The sequence below is a fragment of the Ranitomeya imitator genome, chromosome 1 (assembly GCF_032444005.1).
Source record: "Ranitomeya imitator isolate aRanImi1 chromosome 1, aRanImi1.pri, whole genome shotgun sequence".
In the NCBI taxonomy this organism is placed as follows: domain Eukaryota; kingdom Metazoa; phylum Chordata; class Amphibia; order Anura; family Dendrobatidae; genus Ranitomeya; species Ranitomeya imitator.
In genome coordinates this window covers 1,014,883,191-1,014,907,370 of record NC_091282.1, presented here as the reverse complement: position 1 = coordinate 1,014,907,370, position 24,180 = coordinate 1,014,883,191, and the positions used below count along the sequence as shown (strand labels likewise).

Below are 24,180 nucleotides of genomic sequence, written 5' to 3'. Positions count from 1 at the left end.
AAAGAAGGAACACAGATCAGAAGTTAAACATTTTCCATTTAATTTGAACAAAAACAAAACTATAATTTCTCTGGAAGATTTTTACAAGAGCTAAAGCAGCCATTGTTCTTTTACCCTTAGTTCTTACAATTGCGCCCACATGTTTTGCAATCTGAGTTTGAAACACATAAATTTACATTATTTTCACTGTAGACTGCACCTTATTCTAAATCCGAAGCAACCCTTATAAAATGTTTGGCACAACTTGTTCAGTAGTATCATAGATCTTTAGATTTTTGTAGTATTTATACATTTGCCCACATTGCACGCATATTAAGACTGTTTTTGTCCACATTTTTGCTAATCCAGTAGAAGTCATAGATCAAAGTCTGAGGACATTACTGTTAAATATTGATAGGAAGCGTGTATACTTCATGGTCTCATTGTTCAGATTAGCAGCATAATACCAGACACACTTACAGGCGCTTCCTGAGTGAGTATCTGCCGGAAAATGACTTTATAACCTGTACAATATATCTCCACTGATAGAAGAACAGGCTACATGATTTATATGAGTCACACCTTGCATGAACAGGAGTCACAGCTTATATTTAGTTATTTTACTCGCTTATATAGCTCCATTATGGGACTTTACAGACATCATCATCGCTGACCACTGAGCCACCATGCTGCGCTCAATATTTCCAGAACTCCAATCCTCCTGCTAGAATTGAAGCCATGATTATCAATAGTATGCCTAGATTTTGCCCAACACACATGATAATGGTGTCCCCCTATGTGGTGCTTTCCATACTTGAGGAATGCCCCCTTTTGTAGATAAGTCCCAATTTAGTAAAAATGCCTTTTAGTCGCATTGCCCTACAAATATTTATAGTGCCTTCTGACTAAAGCCCATAGTAAATGTACTAAAATTAGTACTCACCTAACCCATTTCCCATGATGAACCTGCCCAGTCAGCAACACTGCACAGATGGATACGATAATGTAACGGCAGCACACCACCACTCAGCTATAAAGTGCCAGACAGAGTGAATGGCAGGGACCGAGAGACGATAGATTCATTCTCTACCACACTGTATTCTTGGGACAGTTCAACATTGCTTTTAATAAATTAAACATTGGGGTAGAGTACTGTGCTACTCCAATACTAAAGACTTACACATATTCTGTGGTCAATAACGCCAATGTAACGGTATATGGGTGCTTAGAAGGCGTGTAAACTCAAAATTTCAATATGGAAAGCTATTGTAGACCAAATGTGCACAATTCAGAAAAACCAGCAGCACACAAAACCAACATACCTTTCTCTATATTGGGTAAAACTCTCCGTTATTCAAACAGAGTTATGACATGGATGCAGGTGAAGCGGATCACCGTGTGGACGATGGCTGTTTCGCATACGGCCTATGCTTCAACAGGTCCAGGTACATGGACCCTCGGAAGCAAAGGCTGTAAACGAAACGACTGTCGTCCACACTGTGATTCACATCCATGTCATTACTTTGAATAAAGGAGAGTTTTTATCCAATACGGAGTGCCGTCCATTCACCTCAGCACCTGGATATTGTAGACCTAATATGTACAAATTGTTTTCTAGGAAATGGACAAAGTGGAACTAAGTGACCCTCCATTTGGCCTGGAAAATGAGTTTAATACACTACTCACTCCTGATGCCATCCGTTTTCTGGCTCAGCTTACTTCTACATTCAATAATGATGTTGACAAGGTGATCAATTTTCACTGTTACTACTGTTACTACCACATATAATATATGATACATCTATATATATAATTGTCTAAGGGTTTAATTGTCTGTCTGTCTTGGAAATCCCGCCTTGCTGATTGGTCGAGGCCAGTTGGCCTCTATGGGGCCATAACTGCATGGAGCATTATAATACGTGACTGGGCAAAATACTACGTGACTGGGCAATATACTACGTGGACATGCATATTCTAGAATACCCGATGTGTTGGAATCGGGCCACCATTTAGTCTACTATATAATTGTCTAAGGGTCACTTCCGTCTGTCTGTTTGTCTTTCTGTCTGTCTGTCACGGATAATCATTGGTCGCGGCCTCTGTCTGTCATGGAAATCCAAGTCGCATGACCAATCAGTGACGGGCACAAATGGCCGCTCCTTCCTCCCCGCAGACAGTGCCCGCTCCGTATTCCCCTCCAGTCAGCCCTCACACAGGGTTAATGGCAGCGTTGACCGCGGTGTAATGCACTCGGTTAACGCTGCTATTAACCCTGTGTGACCAACTATTTACTATTCATGCGGCCTATGCAGCATCAATAGTAAAAAGATTTAATGTTAAAAATAATAAAAAAATATATATATATTTATATACTCACCGTCTGTCAGATCAGGAACAGGCCTTTCCCGCTCCTCGCGTAGCCCTGGTAACCGCTCCATGCATTGCGGTCTCGCTAGATGATGACGTGCGGTCTCGCGAGACCGCTACGTCATCATCTCGCGAGACCGCAATGCACTCTTCAGACTGGAGCGCGCGAGGAGCATCGGTAACCGCTTCGATCCGGGGGCCAATAAAGGGTGAGTATATACGGTAACTATTTTTTATTTGAATTCTTTTTTTTTTAACAGGGATATGGTGCCCACATTGCTATATACTGCGTGGGCTGTATTATATACTACTACGTGGCTGGGCAATATACTACTTGACTGGGCAATATACTACGTGACTGGGCAATATACTATGTGGCTGGGCAATATACTACGTAGCTGGGCAATATACTACGTGATTGGGCAATATACTACGTGGCTGTGCAATGTACTGCGCGGGCTGTGCAATGTACTACGTGGGCTGTGCAATGTACTGCGTGGGGTGTGCAATGTACTGCGTGGGCTGTGCTATACACTACGTGGCCTGTGTTATACACTACGTGGCCTGTGTTATATACTGCGTGCGTGGTACTGCACGGGCTGTGCAATACACTACGCGGGCTGTGCAATATACTATGTGGCTGGGAAATATACTACGTGACTGGGCAGTATACTACGTGTCTATGCTGTATACTATGTGGCTCTGTGCTGTATACTACATGGCTGGGCAATATACTACGTGACTGGCCAATATACTACGTGACTGGGCAGTATACTACGTGTCTGTGCTGTATACTACGTGGCTCTGTGCTGTATACTACGTGACTGTGCAATATACTACGTGGCTGGGCAATATACTATATGGTTGGGCAATATACTACGTGGCTGGGAAATATACTATGTGGGCTGTGCAATATACTACGCAGCTGGGCAATATACTACGCGACTGGGCAATATACTACGTGACTGGTCAATATACTACGTGGACATGCATATTCTAGAATACCCGATGCGTTAGAATCAGGCCACCATCTAGTATTACATATGTATGTCTCTTTAGTTCAATGTATAAACTATTTATACAAAAATATTAGAATAATGCACTTGTTACTGTATGTTATTTTGTCTATGGTGAGGTCATAGTACAGATTGCACAATACTCCTTATAACACACATCTCGGCTGCTGCAGGTCCTTTTTTTAATCGTGAATAGGGATGGGCGGACCCGTGGATGTTCAGATCCATTGGGTTCGGACAAACTTTATAAAGAAAGTTTGCTTCGGGTACCAGAACAGTAACCTGAACTTAATCCCAAACCCCATTCAAGTAAGTGGGGGCCCGAACATCAGGCGGTTCCCACGCTGTCACACAGATGAAACACCGGCTCTGACCGGCAGTAACCTTACTGAAGTCACCACCGATCAGAGCCACTGGGTATCGCAGACCGATGCGGGTTTCCATGCTGTCACACAGAGGACCAAAAGCCTATGGGCATTGAATCCCTATTCGCCACAGCACTGTTACATACAGCAGGGGTGTCAAACTGCATTCCTCGAGGGCTGCAAACAGGTCATGTTTTCAGGATTTCCTTGTACTGCACAGGTGATAATTTAATCACCTACACAAATAATGAGTTGGTGATTAAATTATCACCTGTGCAGTACAAGGAAATCCTGAAAACATGGCCTGTTTGCAGCCCTCAAGGAATGCAGCTTGACACCCCTGACATAGTGTATCATATGCAAATGGGCTGAAGAAGGTCCTTTCAACCGAAACATCACTTTTTTTGGATTGTTTTGCTAATAAAAATGATATTATTTTTCTGCAACTCGATGAGTGCTGGATTCTTTCTTCTTTGGGTATATGGTGTGCATCCTATCCTGGCACCGGAATTTTATACAGAGTGATGTACATCCTATCTATATGTCACACAGAGGTCAGCATTGAGTAAGCGGCTGTGACCAGTGACGAAAGGTTACTGCCGGTCAGGCGGCACCTGATGACTACTACTCTCATCATCATGCACCTAGTCTCGCTGATGGCAGCGACAGCAGGTGATGCTGGTGAGAGTATTCACCAGCAGGCGCCTGTGCATAGTAATAAATATGTCAGTCAGACATATGATTAGTGCAGTGTATGTGTAGCTTACTGTACATGTATTTAGCTAATAAAGAAATAAAATAAAAAAGAGTGGGTCCCAGTTATTTTTAATACCCAACTGAGGAAAAGCAGAAAGTTGGGGGCTGGTGTTATTATTCTGTGAAGGGGGCAATAAATATGGCTTCCCAAGCTATTAATATTAGTTCACAGCTGTCTGTGCATCCTTTACTGATTATTAAAAAGGGGGGACCCCAACAAAAAATGACGTGACCTGTTTTCCTCTATTTCTCGTAACCAACAAAGGCTAAGCACACAGCTGCGGGCTGATATTAATAGGCTGGGAAGGGACCATGGATATTTGCCCCCGCCAAGACTTATAACCCCAGCTCTCAGCCGCCCCAGAAATAGGACATCCATTAGATGCTCCAATTCTTGCGCTTAGCCTTGGCTCTTCCCACTTGCCCTGGTGCATTGGTAAGCGGGGTAATGGTTTTGGGGTAGATGTCAGCTGTGTAATGTCCGCTAACATCCAGCCCAGGGATGAGTAATGGAAAGGCGTCTTTAAGAAATTTCTCACGCTGCAAGCGGTGACATCAGTAAGGCTATCGCAGTTCATCAACTGTGAACTGCGATAATTTTACTGACGTCAGCGCTCTTCGCAGCAGCCGGATTCACACACTACAGTCAATGTTTTTCGGCAACCATACTGAGTGGTCACATTACTGATGTCAACGCTCAGCACTGCATATGAATGTAGCGGAGTCGGAAATTGTTGTGGGGCATGGGATGGATTTACGGTGGATGCCTTTGGATTATTTTATTTTTCAAAGGTAATAAATAGGTAAAAGAGGGTCAGGAAGTGCTTTTTACAATTAAATGACTTTTCTCTGTGTTTGTTTATTGCTTTTGACTATGGAGTTAGTAATGGGGGTGTCTTATAGATGCCTCTCCCTTACTAACCCCTGGGCTTGATGTCAGCAGACATTACACATCTGAAATCAACCCCCAAATATTATCTTGCTTGACAATGCACCAGGGCAAATGGAAGAGCCAGGCAAAGTGTCAGAATTGACACATTTAATGGATGTGCCATTTCTGGGGTGGCTGCGTGCTGCTATGTTTAGGCTGGGGAGGGCCAAATATCAATGGACCTTCCTAAGAATACCAGCTCCCAGCCGTTTACTTTATCTTGGCTGATTATCAAAACTAGGGGAAACCCCACTCTGATTTTAATTATCTAAATACGGTAATTTAAAAAAAAAAATGGCAGGTGGACCCCTGTATTTTTGATAACCAGCCAAAATAAAGCTGACAGCTGAGGGCTGCAGCCCGCAGTTGTCAGCCTTTCAACACGCTTTTGTTCTGCCAAATCCGTACAGTAACACAGCTCTCTGTGAGGAGTCCTTGTTTGGGGTCTATGCACGGACACTTGGCGTCCGGTACAGACCCCAAATTTTACCATTTGGGTTCGCCCAACCCTAATCGTGAGATGTTGACATGTGAAGCATTCTCTTCCTCTTCAAAACAAGAAACTGCAGTAGCTGATATGTGATTCCTGTCCTCACTTCTAAGCATTTTGTTGTCTTCTCCTCCTGATGACGTTGGGTCCGGCAACCTATTTGAAGAGGTCCTTTGCTGCTTAACACTATAATGATTACTGCCTGCTTCCCTCTGTTCTCTTATACTACTGATATTCCTATTGTTCTTGACTCCTGAATACTACACCTAGTACCTGTAATGCTACTTCTGTTTCTTAATCCTAGCTATTCTGGACTACACTTTTTCTTCAACCTCTGAATAATACTGCTGGTGTTCATAGTGCTACTACTATACTCTAGCCCAGGGCTGGATAATTAATTTTTTTGAGGGGCCATATGAGAGACCCGGACTGTTGTGGAGGGTCCAAGTAGGCGGAGATGAATTCTGCTCAATATTAACTTTAACATATTTATTATATATTTATTTTAATACTAAGTGATACAATTAATAAGTATTCTGATGAGTTGCTACAGCTAATACATGTTACAATAGGGCTGATTGTAATACCATATGTGTCTTACCATTACCAGCTAATCAAAACCATATAAATTGCAGCATTTTATAAAGTTTATCAATCCTATGGTCCTGTTATTCAACCCATGTACTTTGATTAACAGCTCTCCTCCACACAGAATGATGTCCTCACACATCCCCCACACAGTGTGATATTTCCACATCCCCCCAGTTTGATGTCCCCACAACCCCACCCCACACAGTGTGATGTACCACAGACCCCCAAGCAGTATAATGTCTTCACAGACCCCCCTAAATAGTATGATGTCCCCACAGCCATCCCACACACAGTATCATGCCCCACACAGCTTGTTATTATGGTCCCATAGCTCCCTAGGCCTCACAGCTCCCCCCCACACACACACTACAATTTTCCCTACAGCCGCACACACACACACACACACACACACACACTGCCCCCAAGAGCACCCCACAGACAATTTGATGGTGCTCATAACCCTCCCCACATATTATAATGGGCCTCACAGACCTTCCTGAATACATGGTATGACGTTCCTGAAAGTGCCCCACGCATGGCATAATGGCCCCCACACATGGTATGATGGTTTCCAAGGCCCCCTATACATAGTATTATGGTCCCCACAGTATGATTCCCCACTCAGCCCCTCTATAAAACTGATGATACCACACATAGCCACCCCTATATAGTGGCATCCCCCACACAGCCCCTCCTATATACAGTATGATCTCCCACACAGCCCTCTATACAGTATGAACCCACACATACAAACCCCCATCCCCTACATACAGTAGGTCTCAACACACATTCACACGTATAAAAAAACAAACAAACCAAATACTCACCTTGCTCTTGTCCTTCCAGTGCTCTCCTCTGGTCTTTGCTGTGTGCACTGAGGTTCTATACAGAAGATGCGATGTAGTGATGTCATCACATCTGTTGTCTTCGTTGCACACGCTGAATGGTGTAAGAAGAAGCCAGAAGCTCCATCCTCCATCATTGTATTCCCTCAATCTACATCCACAGGAAGCAGATAGCAATGACATCAGGACATGGGTGGGGAAGGCCCATGGGTCACTGTGTTCAGCCCTTCAGCTGTCTCGGTCCGCACTTTGACCTGTCTGCTAAAGTCTCATTCTTAATGCTATTGCATCAAAACTGCTCTCCTGGAACTGATCTTTAGCTCTATTCCTGGCTCCTATAGCACACACGCTATCGATCGGTGCTTATTATGGGATCTACATGGAAATCCATACCCTGCTGTGGTTGATAGATTCCCTAGACCCTGAACCGTGGTGCAACTTGCATCAATCTGAGTTCACAATCTGATACATGACGGCAGTATCTGTAAGGAGTGACGTGAGTGGACATACATAATAGGCAGTGTGGTTCTTCTCAGATGCTGAATAGTCCACAGAAATTGAGCACATCATCATGGTTTCTGTTAGATTACTCGAAAGACAGGATTCCAACGGGAACACCGACATAGCCCCGACAGAAGCACCCATTTCAATGAATGTGACGGAAACATTTTAGACACTGTCTAGCCTCTCTCCTGGCAGTATTCATCTTTTGCAGACATGCACATAACGTGGTCTGCCACATTTTTGTTCATATCTGAAAACCACGAATGCTGCCAGGATGTAGGCCAGTGTCTGTCAACTTTACTGAGGTGAATGGCTCTTTCGGGTTCCCATTGGAATCCTGTTTGTCGTGGAATCTGACAGAAACCCTGAAAGAGTGCTCGAGATCACTGCATGATTGAGAACCTAACCTTAGTCCTCGTATCATTTAAAGAATTATGTAGATTATAATGTTTTTCATATATTTACAGATTTTGTGGAATCGAACATTACGAAAAGTTGAGCTTGACTTAAATAATAGCTATCCTGACTTTTCACTGGACACTGTCCATATTAGAAATGACACAACCTGGAGAGTAGCAGCTGTTCCCCGCAGACTTCAGAACAGACATGTGGATATTGGAGATACTGCACCCTGCCACACAGAGCGTTTCCATAGAGCATTGATGTCCACAGCTCAAGGAATACAGGTATACAAGGGGCTAAAGGACCTGGTGTTACTGTATATATATATATATATATATTATATATTATATATATATATATATATATATATATATATATATATATATATATATATATATATATATATAGGGCTGGGTCTTGGAGGCTGAAATCTTTAACTCCTGAATTTTTTGGTGAATCTGCTTTGCTGTAGAGTACAGGTATAAATTAAACATCTTATCCATATGAGACAAAACCAGCCAGATACTAACACAAGTTTTTAGATTGAGTAAATTGCTAGGTCACATGTGCATTAATAATTTAATAGTCCATTTACGTAAGCAGATAATTAGCGAATGACAATCGGACATCAATTACCTCACAAACGAGCACAACGCTCATTCACCAGACAATTGGATCGTTTGTCATAATGAAAATCATTGATATTTATAACCCATCATCCCAAGTAAATCAAGAATACGTTGCCTTTAACATGATATCATAGGGGTGCAGAAAGATCATATTAAAGGGGTATTTCCAGAATAGCATTATTTTCACAAATGGATTCCCCTCCAAGCGCTATTTATTCGGGCCATTAAATGTGTGTGATTAACAATATTGAAGTCGTACGACGCTTGATTCCAGACCTCTTTACACCGGCTGAGGAAAAATGATGGGGACAGAACAATCACTAATAGATCAGTCTGTCCCCATACAGTATCATATTATCAGCAGCATATCTGCAGTTTTCACCGGATGATGTGCTGCTGAGAACAGTGATTTTTGTTTCAGCATAAACAATCCAATCACTTGATGAATAGGCAGCATTTTGCTTGTTCAGTATAATACATCCCATAGTCCTCCACATAGTATAATGCACCCCATAGTCCTCCATATTGTATAATACATACCCCATAATCCTCCATATAGCAGCACCGTGGCTCAGTGGATAGCACTGCAGCCTTGCAGCGCTGGAGTCCTGGGTTCTAATCCCACCTTGAACATCTGCAAGGAGTTTGTATGTGCTTCCCGTGTTGGCGTGGGTTTCCTCCGGGTACTCCGGTTTCCTCCCACATTCCAAAGACATACGGATAGGGAATTTAGATTGTGAGCCCCAGCGGGGACAGTGATGATAATGTGTGCAAAACTGTAAAGCACTGCGGAATATGTTAGCGCTATATAAAATAAAGATTATTATAATGTGCACCATAGCTCTCCATATAGTATAATGTGCCCCATAACACTCCATATAGTATAATACACTGCCCATAGCACTCCATATAGTATAAAACACTCCCCAGAGTCCTCCATATAGTATAATACACTTCCCATAGCCCTCCATATAGCATAATTCACTCCCCATAGTCATCCATACAGTATAATACACTCCCCATAGCCCTCCATATAGTATAATACACTCCCCATAGTCCTCCATATAGCATAATTCACTCCCCATAGTCATCCATGCAGTATAATACACTCCCCATAGTCTTCCATATAGTATAATACACTCTCCATAGCCTTCCATATAGTATAATACACACTCCATAGTCCTCTATATTAGGGGTGTCAAACTGCATTCCTCGAGGGCTGTAAACAGGTCATGTTTTCAGGATTTCCTTGTACTGCACAGGTGATAATTTAATCACCTACACACATAGTGATTGCAGCACCTTGTGCAATGCTAAGGAAATCTTGAAAACACGCATGGTTTGCGGCCCTCGAGGAATGCAGTTTGACACCCCTGCTCTATATAGTATAATTCACTCCCCATAGTCCTACCTATAGTCTTCCATATAACATAATGCACACCCCATAGTCTTACATACAGTATAATGTACTCCTTACAGTATAATGCACTCCCTATTGTCCTCCATATTGTATAATGCACCCCATAGTCCTTCATATAACATTCACCATAGTCCTCGATACAGTATAATGCAGCCCCCATATAGTATAATGCAGCCCCGCATATAGTATAATGCACCCCATAGTCTTCGATAGAGTATAATTATGCCCCCCATAGAGTACAATGCAGCCCCCTCATAGAGAATAATGCAGCACACTCATAGAGTATAATGCAGCCACCCCATAGAGCATCATGCAGTCCCATAGAGAATAATGCAACTTCCTCATAGAGTATGATGCAGCCCCATAGTTCTGCAGTATTATAGCCACCACATACTCACTGATAATGAGGGGCAGCGCTGGCGCCGGGCCCCCCTCACTCACAGGCCCCATAGCTGCCACATGGTATGTCACTATTAGCAGCATGCCACTGGCTAGGGGGCCCTGATGGAGCGGGGACCCTAGGCAAATGCCTAGTCTGCCTGCCCCTTATCCATCCCTGTCTACAGGACAGTTCCAAAGGCAACTGAAGGATAAATAGAGACTGGAGGGGGAATCTTCAGGGGGTGATATGTGCAAAACGGAGCAGATTTTTTTTTAAAAGTTTATATTGGCACAAATGATTAAGAATATATGTGAACATTAATATAAGACCACATTGTGATTATAAGAATTAGTCTTTAACAATCGTTTTACCCCCATCAATACTTGTCAACCTGTATAAACAGGCCACTAAACGAGCACCAGTTAGGCCGGATTCAGATGTCATTTTTTTGTTATATTTAATGTCATAGTCTGATTTTCATCACTGTGCTCGCTCAAATTTTCATCCATTTTTGATCCGTATGTCACTAGTTTTCCTCAATTGAGAAAAAAAAAATGTTAGTTTTCCCAAACTTCTCTTAGCATTGGTTGGTGAAAAACAGGCAGCACATGGATGCAGCACAAAATATGCGGTCTGTTTTTTTTATCAGAAAGCCATTAACTCGAAAAAAAAGAAACCAATATGTACAAAAAAATCTGGCATGTAAATGGGTCTTTGGTCTTTATACAGTATGATCTATGTAACTAGTATATACATTATATTTATTGACCACAAATACTATAGATTATACAATGTGATTCAAACATCACTGACAATCAGTTTCTGCTGTTGTAAATTGCGCTTATTACACTTGTATCTCATTTTTAACCACTTAGGTGGATTTTGATGATGGAAACTGTCCGACATTTTACAATCAGATCAAAGGGATTTTTAATATCTACCAAGTCGTCCATGGCAAGATACCAGGTAATAAACATGAAATTTTCAGTAAGTTGCTACAGTTTAATGAATTAGAATGATTGTGCACTTTTATTAATATGTACCATGTTTTATAATCTGCAGGTCTACCTCCAATCTCTGAGGCCCCTGTGTTAATGCTTAGACCAAGGGCTTGGAATATGGTGGAACATAATATGCTGGTAATATAACACAATCTTGGTCCTGAATCTAGCCCCTTCATGTTCTGGAGTAGCCATTATCTTCTGTGTAGTGTTGCTGACTAATTCATAATCACTGTGAATGAGAGGAAATATACCATATGTTATTACCTGCAAAGCATCATAATAAAGTAACAGGTTTGCTAAGTGTTTGGCTTGTGATATACCTTGTGTCACGATTCCTCTGCTCAGTGAATGATTGCTATGCTGTTCTATGGAAACTGTCTTGCTGAACTGTCTGTGTCTTGATTGACAGCTTGGCTGTCAAATACTGTGATGAGCTTGCTGGGCTGTCTATGCCTTGAATGACAGCTCTGCTGTCCAATCTGATACTGAAACATGCGGGACTTTCTGCAGGTGTTAGGTGTTCAGTGTCCTGGTTATTGCTCAGCTACTTAACTGAGCTGTCTGCCCCTGATCCCTGCCAGATGTAGTTTGTGCTTCCTGGTGAGTGCTAGCCTGATTCTGTTGCTCTGAGTTCTGATCTTCTGCTTTCTGACCCTTTGGACCATGTTCTGACTATCCCTTTGACTTGTCCTTCGGCTTTTGATCCGCTATCTCTTGTTATTGACCCTGGACTGTGACCTGACTTACGCCTTCATCTTTTCCCTTGGTTATGTATTCTCGTTGACCCCAAACGTCTGACTCTTCTGCATCACACCATGTTATTTAAAAAAATAAATAAATATACAAAGCGTAAAACATTACTATAATAGAAACATTATAGCAATAATGCACACATTTTTCAACTGTGACACAATGTCATGTAATATTTTTCTGTACAGTACCATATATATCTGACCAGTTGTGTGCTTCTTGCACAGTACAGTGTACAGCTGACCTGCTGTGTGCTTCCTGCACAGTACAGTGTACAGCTGGCCTGTTGTGTGCGTCCTGCACAGTACAGTGTATAGCTGACCTGTTGTGTGCTTCCTGCACAGTACAGTGTACAGCTGGCCTGTTGTGTGCGTCCTGCACAGTACAGTGTATAGCTGACCTGTTGTGTGCTTCCTGCACAGTACAGTGTACAGCTGGCCTGTTGTGTGCGTCCTGCACAGTACAGTGTATAGCTGACCTGTTGTGTGCTTCCTGCACAGTACAGTGTACAGCTGGCCTGTTGTGTGCCTCCTGCACAGTACAGTGTATAGCTGACCTGTTGTGTGCCTCCTGCATAGTACAGTGTACAGCTGGCCAGTTGTGTGCTTCCTGCACAGTACAGTGTACAGCTGGCCTGTTGTGTGCGTCCTGCACAGTACAGTGTATAGCTGACCTGTTGTGTGCTTCCTGCACAGTACAGTGTACAGCTGGCCTGTTGTGTGCCTCCTGCATAGTACAGTGTACAGCTGGCCAGTTGTGTGCTTCCTGCACAGTACAGTGTATAGCTGACCTAGGTGCCTCATGTGGTCTTAGACTGGAGTGACAAGTGTTGCATGACAGCACTTGTCTGAAAAGTCACAAAACTATTTTAGGCTGTGTGCATATGTTGCAGATTTTTCATGGTTTATAAAAACGCGAAAAAACACATACATTATGCATCCCATCATTTAGAATGCATTCCGCAATTTTTGTGCACATGATGCGTTTTTTTTCCGTGAAAAACGCAGCATGTTCAATAATTTTGCGGATTTCCCATTATATTATTGCATTGGGAACCTCCGGAAAAATCCGCAAAAAAACGCACCAAAGACGTGGTAAAAGCGCGGTTAAAAAAGCGAGAAAAACGCATGCGGATTTCTTGCAGAAAATGTCCGGTTTTGCTCAGGAAATTTCTGTAAGAAATCCTGAATGTGTACACATAGCCTTAGAGTTCTGATTTTTGCTGCAGAGAAAACAAATGAATTGCATACAAGTCACATGCATGTGCATTGAAATCTATGGAAAGTGTGTGGCGTTCGAGTTGCAACCAGTGACAGAACATCCAACACATGTGGAACCATATGCGACTCTGTGTCGCACTCGGATTCTTGATGCGACACCATAGGAAATCTTTACATTTTTGTGACATACTGTATCTTGCCATGTAGCGCTAACCTAAGACTTACAGTTTTCTCATCACAGATAAATGGCAGAGAGATCCCAGGCCCCCTCTTTGATTATGGTCTACTGATGTACCATGCTGGGAGAAGACTGTATGACAGTGAATGTGGGCCCTTTTTCTATTTATCAAAGGTAAGCTATATTGTTTCTCTCACTTTCAAAATACTTAAAGGAATTTACCAAGACTGATGAAAAGCCACGAATGATTTATCAGGAGAGATCCCACTCCCGGGATCGTTCAGGTCAGCAAAATAATTGCTGCTTAGACCCTTTAAATGTACTAGACACAGACACAAATTTGTATGGAACTGTGCCTGTGCCAACGAAAAGGAGTCACATAACTTACTGTAGCACCAAAGCCTCTAATGTACTGATCAGCATGGCCACACTGATAAAACATTACACAAGAAGACCAACAGTAAAGGTACCGTCACACTCAGCGACGCTGCAGCGATATAGACAACAAGCGGATCGCTGGAGCGTCGCTGTTCAGGTCGCTGTAGAGACGTCAAACACAGCAACTCCAGAACGATGCAGGAGCGATCCAGTGACGTAACGGCGACTTACTTATCGTTGTAGCTGGTTGTTAGCTCCATGTAAAACGTTGCTGGCATCGTTGCTTTTGATGTCAAACATGACGATACACATCGACCTGACGACGAAATAAAGTTCTGGACTTCTAGCTCCGACCAGCGATGGCACAGCGGGATCCAGATCGCTGCTGCGTGTCCAGCACAACGAGATCGCTATCCAGGACGCTGCAACGTCACGGATTGTTGTCGTTCTCGTTGCAAAGTTGCTGAGTGTGACGGTACCTTAACTGTCAGTGCTCACCACACAGAGAGCATGCTGCGATCACTCCTCATGCACCTTGACTGACAGCTTGCTCTGCAGCGTGTATGCAGCTTATGTGCACAGAGCAAACTATCAATCAAAGTGCAGAGGAGGATTGATCATGGAGTGATTAGTGTATAGTGAGCGGTGACCATGACCACCCCGATGACTGTAAGCGAGCAGCTGCTGGAAGAATATCATTTAAATTTTCATGTTGCTGATAACAATGACTTAAGCCTGCTGTGGTAATGCTACTCAGCTGCTCATAGATGTAGACACAGCAATGTTTCTTCTGTTCGTTTATTTAGAACACGGCATAAACTAGTGCAGGGTTCAATATAAAATTATGGCCTTTCTGGCAAAACAGGAAAAGAAACCAAACGAATAGCACAGTCCATATGCCTGCGGGGATCCGCCCTCTTGGAACAACGACAGAGAGCAGAGTTCAGCCCAGTTGTACATAAACACTTCTCTGGAGCTCTTGCCTCCAGACACAGACAAAAAAAGCTCAGTGGCCGGACATTTAACCTGCCGAACTACATTCTTGAGATGGAGATATGGTGAGTAGTCTTCTCACAACTACTCACAAAAAAACCCCCACAAACTGGTCATGGCCGATTAACCCTTCAGCACATAACATACTGGATAGAAACTTCTGGGTTCCACATCAGGGAATATAGCAATCTTTGTCACACATTCCACCCCAACCACCCCCTGCCCCTCTCCGTCCAAAGCCAGGTTTTTGGCACCTTCAGACAATAAACAGGGAATTCTGGAGGTGGAAACTTAAGTACTGGAGACATAAGAACAACCTAGTCACCCGGGCATTCTTACCCTTCTTTTCTCTTAACCATCTTAGGGGTGCATGGTCTGACACTAGTTTAAACCTACGATATAGCAGGTAGTGCTTCAGCATATTAATGGCCCATTTGATGGCTAAGCACTCTTTTTCGACAATGGCATAGTTTTTTCGCAGTAAGTGAGCTTCCAACTCTGATACAGGATGGAATGTTCTTCACTATTTATCTAGAGACAGAACGGCTCCCAAGCATCTGTCTGGACCACAAATTCTTTATTGAAGTCCCCTGTGACCAGGACCGCTGTTTACATAGGACCAGCTTGAGCTCTTAGAATACCATTTCTATTTCAGCCGTCCATTTAGCCATTGTAAATTTGGTGCTTTTTAGGAGATCTGTCAGTGGTGAGGCAATTATGGTGAAATTTGGGATAAATTGCTGGTACTATCCCACAATTCCAAAAAGCACCAATTCCAAGCGGTTGCGGCCACTACCGAATTGCCTCGACCGTGTTTACCTGTGACTTAATTTTGCCTCTACCAACAATGTAGTCTAAGGGTATGTGCACACATTGCGGATTCCATTGCGGATTTTTCCGTGCGGTTTCTGCAGAATCCGCAGGTAAAATGACTTGCGTTTTACCTGCGGATTTTGTGCAGATTTTGTGTGGATTTCGCCTGTGTTTTTACACCTCCGGATTCCTATAAAGGAATAGGTGTAAAACGCTGCGGAAGTTTCCGCAGCATGTGCACTGCGGATTTGGTTTTCCGCAGGTTTACATGGTACTGTACTGTACACTGTATGGAAAACTGCTGCGGATCCGCAGGGCTAAATCTGCTGTGGATCCGCAGCCAAATCCACAACGTGCGCACATACTCGTCGTACTTGGCCTCTTCCTTCCCCATGGCACATTTTTGGGGATTCATGGTAAGCTCCACCTTTCTCAGAGCCGCCATAATCACCTGTAACTTTGTTAGATGACTACCCCAGTCTGGGCTGAAGACTACAATCTCATTGAGGTGGTAGTGCATGTGGATTTGTGGACCCACTGTGATACAAGGCTGGGCCTACCTAAGAAGGGGTGTAGCTAAGTGGTTACCAGTTGTTCACTGTTGCTCCTGATGGTGGAGACACACACTGGGCTGCATGCAGGTAGCCACCAGGTACCACTCTTAGGCAGATCCTGATACTGCAGCTGACATGGACTTCGAGAACAGGACTATCTGCATAGGGATCAGGGGACTTTGGATTCAGAATTGGCCGCACCAGGACCAGGGGTCAACGTTCAGGCACTGGCCACACTGGGACCAGAGATCCAGGATCAGGACACTGACCACACCGGGACCGAGGATTCTGGTTCAGGAAAGTGGCCACACTGGGACCAGGGAACCTCACAACTGAACTGGTAGAACACCAAGTACTTAGTGACTCAACTCGTTACTTGGCAACTCCCTAAGGGAGAGGGACTCTTTAATACAGGATGACTGCCTGCAATTGGCTGCAAGCCATCATGCAAGTGTACTAATTATACTAAATGCCTCCTAGCAACAAGCTGATGGTATTTACCATATGTGTGCACTGCCCCTTCAAGAGCAGGGGAGAGCGCGCATGCGCGCACACCAGGAAGTAGCAGGAGTACACTGGGAAACCACGACTCAGGGGTGGGGCGGTGAGTAAGCTGGCGTCCCTGCATGGAGGGAGAAGGGCACACCATGCAGTGGCACCGGCCATTGCGCTACACATACGATGATTGTGGTCGTCTGCATGAGCCATAAGTTACATATATCTAACGAGACGAAGAGTGAATATGATCTCTTCCTTTTTGGTGATCTGAAATTTCCTGAAAGGATTGTCATCTACAGACAGAGGGATGATGTAAATGAGGTGACTCTAATGTTAATTAATAATTAACCATAATAAGACATATTGCATTTCAGTGGAGTACTGATATATATATTGTCTTCCAGGTAGAAAGCTTTCTAGAGTCGAGACTCTGGAACCAAATATTTGTCTGGACAGAAGAAAAGGTGAGATGTAATGTTCTAGCTACAATACAAAACTACAGGACATTTATGGCATTTACCTATTACTAAACCGTTCTAACAGTGATTGCGCCAAGTATTGTGGCAGATGCAGATAAAGTCCTTTTCCTTCATCATTTGTACATTTTAACGTTGGAGTCATTTATATCATACATTTGTCCTAGTTTGTTTTATTTTTGTTCTTTTTTTTTTTGCTATAAAAGGAACATTTCATCAGATCTTCCTAGATAAAACCACATGCTGATAAGATTATTTTTTATACTGATTTAGAGTATAGATTTTTAAATTTAGTTTTCTATACAATTTTTTTTTTTTTTTTTTGGGGGGGGGGGGTTATCTTACCTAAGCTGTTGCTCTGCTCAGTCAACCGTATGGTGGCTGCATTATCGGTATTATTGCACCTGTGTATTTGCCATCTTAACTTGGGTCCGCTGCACCCTGGTTAGTGCAATTGTTGGAGGCCTTGAACAGGTAAGCATCTTTGCCTGTATACTGGTGTTTTTTTGTTTAGAATAGTGGAGGTCTTTCCTCTTATGGTGTTTTTTCAGATTAGGACTGCCAATGTGTAAGGACCCTTGACGTGGGTTGGCAGCTTAAATATTGTGGCCATAATATCGACCAATACCTTGCATACATTGTTATGTTTCAGTCAACCGTATGCATTATAGTGGCCATGTCGATGTGGAAAACAGGTGTGTAGATGTTATTGAATGGAAGATGTTTTTGGTGCATGCTCTGTTACCTGTGCAGAGGTCACAATGCAAGGAGGAGGAGGTGATCTACACCCATAATCTTTAGAATATGCTTTTTGTTGTATTCCTGATTATAATGGTAATCATTTGGCTATAGAGAAGTGATCACTGACTACAGAATAGAATGAGCCAAAAGGAAAACTGCAAGATTTAAGGATGACTTTAATATAATAAAAATAATGACATGAAAATTTAAAAGCAATACACTACCAAAGTGTATAAGAAAATATGCTTGAAGGGTTGGCGCACCACCTAAAATGTTCTTTCTAAAGATCTATTTCTACACCCTAACCACTTTTGAGATTAGCTTTATTATAAAATTATTTACAATTCTCCCCATCTAGCTAATCCCTAATCTATCACTCCCCTAAAATTAATCGCCATTAGGGGGCGGTGATAGAAGCAGCAAGTGACACCCCTCTGATGGTGATTTGTTTGAGGGCCGTGCTAGAAGCTGTTTGACAGCACTGGTGTCACTCACTGCTTCAATTCTTGCCCCTAACAACATCTGTTACACAGTCAGAAGCAGAGTGCTAATGCTGCGCTCAACTCTCCCATAGTGTCTATCACCCAGGACACATTCAAAGGGCGGCCACAGGCTACATGACGACAACCAATAGACCCTTAATGAGGTTGTGGCATACCCAAGCTAACAACAAACAGGCATAAAGCTATAAAACCCAAACAATGGGCCTTATAAATAGAAAGGCTCACAAGGTCAATTTGAGACAATGTAACATAATCTGACATATCAGGGGATAAAGAAATTAACACAGCTTCACAGGCTAATCCAAGAAAATGTTCAAAAAATATCTATATATAACATGCATAACATATATGAATAAAGTGCAAGAGTGTTAAAGCAATCAATTAGAATAAGGGAACACCTGGGGGCAGAACATTAAAAAAATAGACCCGAAAGTCAGATGAGTAAACCTAAATGGATCTAATCCATAAAGAGGAAAAAGGACAAAATATCATCATAATAATAATTTTTTATTTATATAGCGCCAACATATTCCGCAGCACTTTACAATTAAAGGGACTCAGTGCAATCTTGCCTTGCGCAGGCGTATACTATGGAGGACAGAGAATGAACTTCAATCCAATATTGCAGCCAGCATGCAGCCAGCGGGTAAGGAAAGGGTGAATCAAACACCCGAAAACCCCGCCTCTATGGCTGAAAATTGTTCCCTCCAAATTCAGGTGACAGAGTCCCTTTAAGCGGGGACATGTACAGACAATAAATTCAATACAAATTAAGACAATTTAAATAGTGACATTAGGGGTGAGGTCCCTGCTCGCAAGCTTACAATCTACAAGGAAATGGGGGGACACAATAGGTGAAAAGTGCTTGTTATTTCAGGTCTGGCAATTATAGTAAATAGGGATTTTCATACAAAGCTGCATGATCCGGTCATCAGCCCGTGTGTTTAAGTGCAATAGTCAAGTATCAAGTGCAGTTATCGTGTGCATGGAGGGTGTGGAGACAGATGAATAGTAGGGTGCAGATTCAGAATAATATTTGGAAGGAGGGAACAGGGCAAATTTAGTTTACTGAGTAGTTGATGTGGTAGGCTTGTTTGAAGAGATGGGTTTTCAAAGCGCGCTTGAATAGATCGGGGCTAGGTATCAGTCTGATCGTCTGGGGAATTGCATTCCAGAGAGCGCAGCATGAGAGAAGTCTTGGAGACGGAGGTGCGAGATTTGGATTACGGGGGGATGTTAGTCTTAGGTCATTTGTAGAACAGAGGGCACGTGTAGGGCGATAGACAGAGATGAGAGAGGGGATATAAGGTGGAGAGCTTTGTGGGTGAGAGAGATGAGTTTATACTGGACCCTGTAGCGAATGGGTAGCCAGTGTAATGACTGGCACAATATGGAGGCATCGGTGAAGCGGCTGGACAGAAATATGACCCTGGCTGCCGCATTCAAGATGGATTGGAGGGGAGAAAGTTTGGTAAGAGGGAGACCGATCAGAAGAGAGTTGCAGTCCAGACGAGAATGAATAAGAATGAATAAGAGCAACAGTAAGAGTCTTAGCAGTTTCAAAGGTGAGAAAAGGTCGGATTCTACAGATGTTTTTAAGATGCAGGTGACAGAAGCGAGTGAGTGATCGGATATAGGGAGCAAAGGAAAGTTCAGTGTCGAATATGACCTCAAGACAGCGGGCATGCTGCTTGGGAGTTATGGTTGAACCCTCCAGGGTAATTTCGATCTTGGGTAGAGTGAGGTTAGTAGAAGGGAGAAACACAAGTAGTTCAGTTTTGGAGAGATTTAGTTTCAGATAGAGGGAGGACATGATGTTAGAGACAGCAGACAGACAATCCTTAGTATTTAGAATTAGGGTAGGGGTGATGTCAGGGGAAGAAGTGTATAATTGGGTGTCATCAGCATAGAGATGATACTGGAACCCAAATCTGCTGATTGTTTGTCCAATAGGGGCCGTGTATAGAGAGGAGTGGGCCTAGGACTGAGCCCTGCGGAACCCCGATAGTAAGGGGACGAAGAGAGGAAGAGGAGCTGGCAAAAGATACAGTGAAGGAGCGTTCAGAGAGGTAGGAGGAAAACCAGGAGAGGGCTGTGTCCTTGAGGCCTATGGAGCAGAGCATAGTGAGAAGGAGCTGGTGATCCACAGTGTCAAATGCGGCAGAGAGATCCAGGAGAATCAGCAGAGAGCAATGACCTTTGGATTTCGCTGTTATTACATCATTAGAGACTTTAGTGAGGGCAGTTTCAGTGGAGTGTAAAGAGCGGAAACCAGATTGTTAGAGGTCGAAAAGAGAGTTATCTGAGAGATAGCGGATTAGACGGGAGTGGACCAAGCGTTCCAGGAGTTTAGAGATGAAGGAAAGGTTAGAGACAGGTCTGTAGTTAGCAGTGCAGTTCTGGTCCAGGGATCGCTTTTTAGTAAAGGGGTTATGATGACATGTTTAAATAAGGAGGGAAAGATACCTGAAGAAAGAGAGAGGTTAAATATTTTAGTCAGGTGAGTGGTGACCACTGGTGAGAGAGACTGCATGAGATGTGAAGGAATGGGGTCACTGTTGCAGGTTGTAGGCCGAGCACATGTGAGGAGCATGTAAACTTCTCCTGAAACAGGCTCAAAGATGTCTAGTGAGCTTGAGATGCGGCAGGGAAGGGGATCCAGGCACTGACGAGATTGGGCTGAGATATCCTGATGGATGTGGTTGATTTTTTTTCTAGGAAATAAAGTGGCCAGATCCTCACCACTGAGATTGGTAATGGGGGCCTGTACTTTAGGTTTCAGGAGGGAGTTTAAGGTTTAAAAAATTCGTTTTGGGTTGTTGGATAGTGAGGTGATGAGGGTGGTGAAGTAGGATTGTTTGGCCAGATAAAGGGCAGAGTTATAGGTTTTGAACATTAACTTATAGTGGATGAAGTCTTCTGCTAAGAGAAATTTTCTCCACGGCCGCTCTGCAAACCTTGAGCAGCGCTGAAGAAAGCGTGTTTGCGTATCATACATAAAGAATGATAAACTCCATATGCAAAGATAAGCTAATATGTGGACTTGATAATGCATCACATAGTGTGAGCCCTTAAAAGACCTGTGTCAATCATTTACGGTAGTTAGGGAGAGAACAAGACCCTGCGTATATTGCCGCAAACAAGTACAGCTTCCACAGGGACAATAGTATAAATGCACAGACGCATGTTGACGATAAATATACCATGCAGAAATTATCGTACGCAGGACCCCATAGTACCAGCATTGTGGCATTACAGGAAGTAGCGTTAGCAAGTGACGCATAATGATCACACCAGATCATGTGTTCGATATACACCAATCAGAGGTAGTGAGGTCATGACGCAATATGACAAACATAAAGAGACCGAGACTGGTGGAAGTCAGGCACAGAGTAGCTTCAATGCACAGGCGGACATATCATTGGTGCAACCTGTGCGGCTGCACAGGGGCGCAAGGGGTAAGGGGCCCATTTCAACCTCCAAATCAGGTGCAATTTTGAATTTTTAGGAGCTTTGGACTGCAAAGGGCCCATATATTGTTCTTTCACAGGGGCCCTTTTCTGTCTGTGTCCACCAGTGCTACAATGCATGCATGCACAGCCACAATGTGGGCCGGAAGTCAGTACACACATATGATGAACGGCAAGACTGCCAAAGAGAAAGATAATTATGTGCTTGTGCAGTTAACAAGTTAGTGCAGTAACACAGAGTAAGCGTCAAAATAGTTTTGTAGTTTTTTATTTTTATTGGAGGAACCTATCAAGTATGGAATGGCAGATAAAGTTAGTAAACACTACTATAGTGTACTGTAAAGTAAGATGATAAGAGTATACTGTATATATGCACACAATTAGATTCTAGGATACAAAAAAAGTGTATATTTTGGCAATAATCATAATAAAGAAAAAAATATTATTCAACCTTATGTAGGTCATTAACCCAACATAATAAAGGACATCACAATTGCCTAAAATTGTTAGATTCTTAACTACCATATGGTGAGATTGATTAAAGAAACTTGCCATTTCCTTGTGTTTTTCTTTATCTCCAGAAGAACAAAGTGCAAAAAATACATAAATAGAAGTATACGTAAAAAGAATCACGACAACAGTGTTGAATATCAGTGAGAAGTGATTTTACCTACCCATAAATGCAGGCTTTTGAGAGAGGTATCCACATTTACCTAGGAATTCCTGGGTCCCAGCAGCATTAGGCCACCTTGTCATTGGTTGCCGGGAATGCATGAATTGGCCAAATTATGTGCTAAGCATCTCAATTTCTTATTATTATCCAGAGCAGTATTGCTATTCATATTTCATAAATTTTACATTGACATGCTTTAGTACGACAGAGTGCAACATTTTTTGCATATTGCATATGGAGGTGGCTTCTCCTAGTATGCACCTGTTCACATTAGCTTAGAAGTCAGTCTTTTGTTATTTGTATGTTAGCTCTCTGACCGAGCACTCTGCCCATGAACATGTGGTGGTTTTAATTTCAGCAGGATCCTACCCACCCATAAATACAGGCTTCTGAGAGAGGTATCCACATTCCTTGTCTACATGCTTTAACACCACAGAGTGAAACTTTTTTTTGTATATGTTTCTTTGTAGTAACCCACATACAGAAGTTCCTCATTTAACACTGCTGGTGCAAGACTATTGAGACTGTAAATCTACTTAGATACAAAAGTTTCAAGTGGCAAAATCCCCCTAATTGTTGTACAAACTGATTCAATGCCCATGGAGACACCTGCTGCAGCCCCCATATTGATCAAGGAAATGGGAGGCTATGGAAGAGATTGTCTTACCCTTATCTTTTTCTTTCCTTGCCATAGTTATATTTGACAGATGTTGCTTTATGAGTTGCCGTAGTTCCAGTGTCGTCTGACCCACATAAACCTTTGAGCAAGAACAAATTAATGCATACACAACGTTACGAGTACAATAATTGAAATATGAGAGAGAACAAATCGGTTCAGGGTAGTTAGGGAGAGTGATGTTCCTTGCTGCAGTCATAAATGGACATTTTATGCAACCACCACAGGGAAATGATCCAATAAGCCTGTTACCTGTATTCAGTCTTCTGGTAGAACATCTAAAGTGGCTGTAAGAAAGTTGGTCTTTTAGATTCCTGGATCTCCTGGCCACCATCTTGGGGGTGGTGGAGATGAATGGAGACAGCTTGGGTTTGCTCAAAATACCCCAGCTCTTTTTGAGGATGTGATAAATATCACTCCATTGATTGTTGAATGGGGATATCAAATTTATAGTCGGCAATGTCTGTCATGTACGGGGTTCAAGGATCTTTCATTTTGTCACTGATATGAATGTTGGTACACCTGTGATACAATCTTATGCGGTTAGCCCTTGGCCAAAAATCTCTCCATAAGAAT

General features: G+C 42.8%; 1 protein-coding gene across 2 annotated transcripts in view; it reads left to right on the top strand.

Annotated features, from left to right (window-relative positions):
* Positions 1 to 436: 436 nt before the first annotated feature.
* The window catches only part of LOC138656749 (malate synthase-like), a 79,997-nt gene continuing 56,253 nt past the window's right edge, over positions 437 to 24,180 (top strand). For both annotated transcript variants that reach the window (XM_069743967.1, XM_069743966.1), the window contains exons 1-7: positions 437 to 472; positions 1,598 to 1,726; positions 8,312 to 8,530; positions 11,553 to 11,643; positions 11,740 to 11,816; positions 13,893 to 14,003; positions 17,470 to 17,529. In XM_069743967.1, coding sequence (XP_069600068.1) covers positions 1,601 to 1,726; positions 8,312 to 8,530; positions 11,553 to 11,643; positions 11,740 to 11,816; positions 13,893 to 14,003; positions 17,470 to 17,529 — 684 coding nt within the window. In that variant the 5' untranslated portion in view covers positions 437 to 472; positions 1,598 to 1,600. The remainder of the gene's footprint in view (positions 473 to 1,597; positions 1,727 to 8,311; positions 8,531 to 11,552; positions 11,644 to 11,739; positions 11,817 to 13,892; positions 14,004 to 17,469; positions 17,530 to 24,180) is intronic.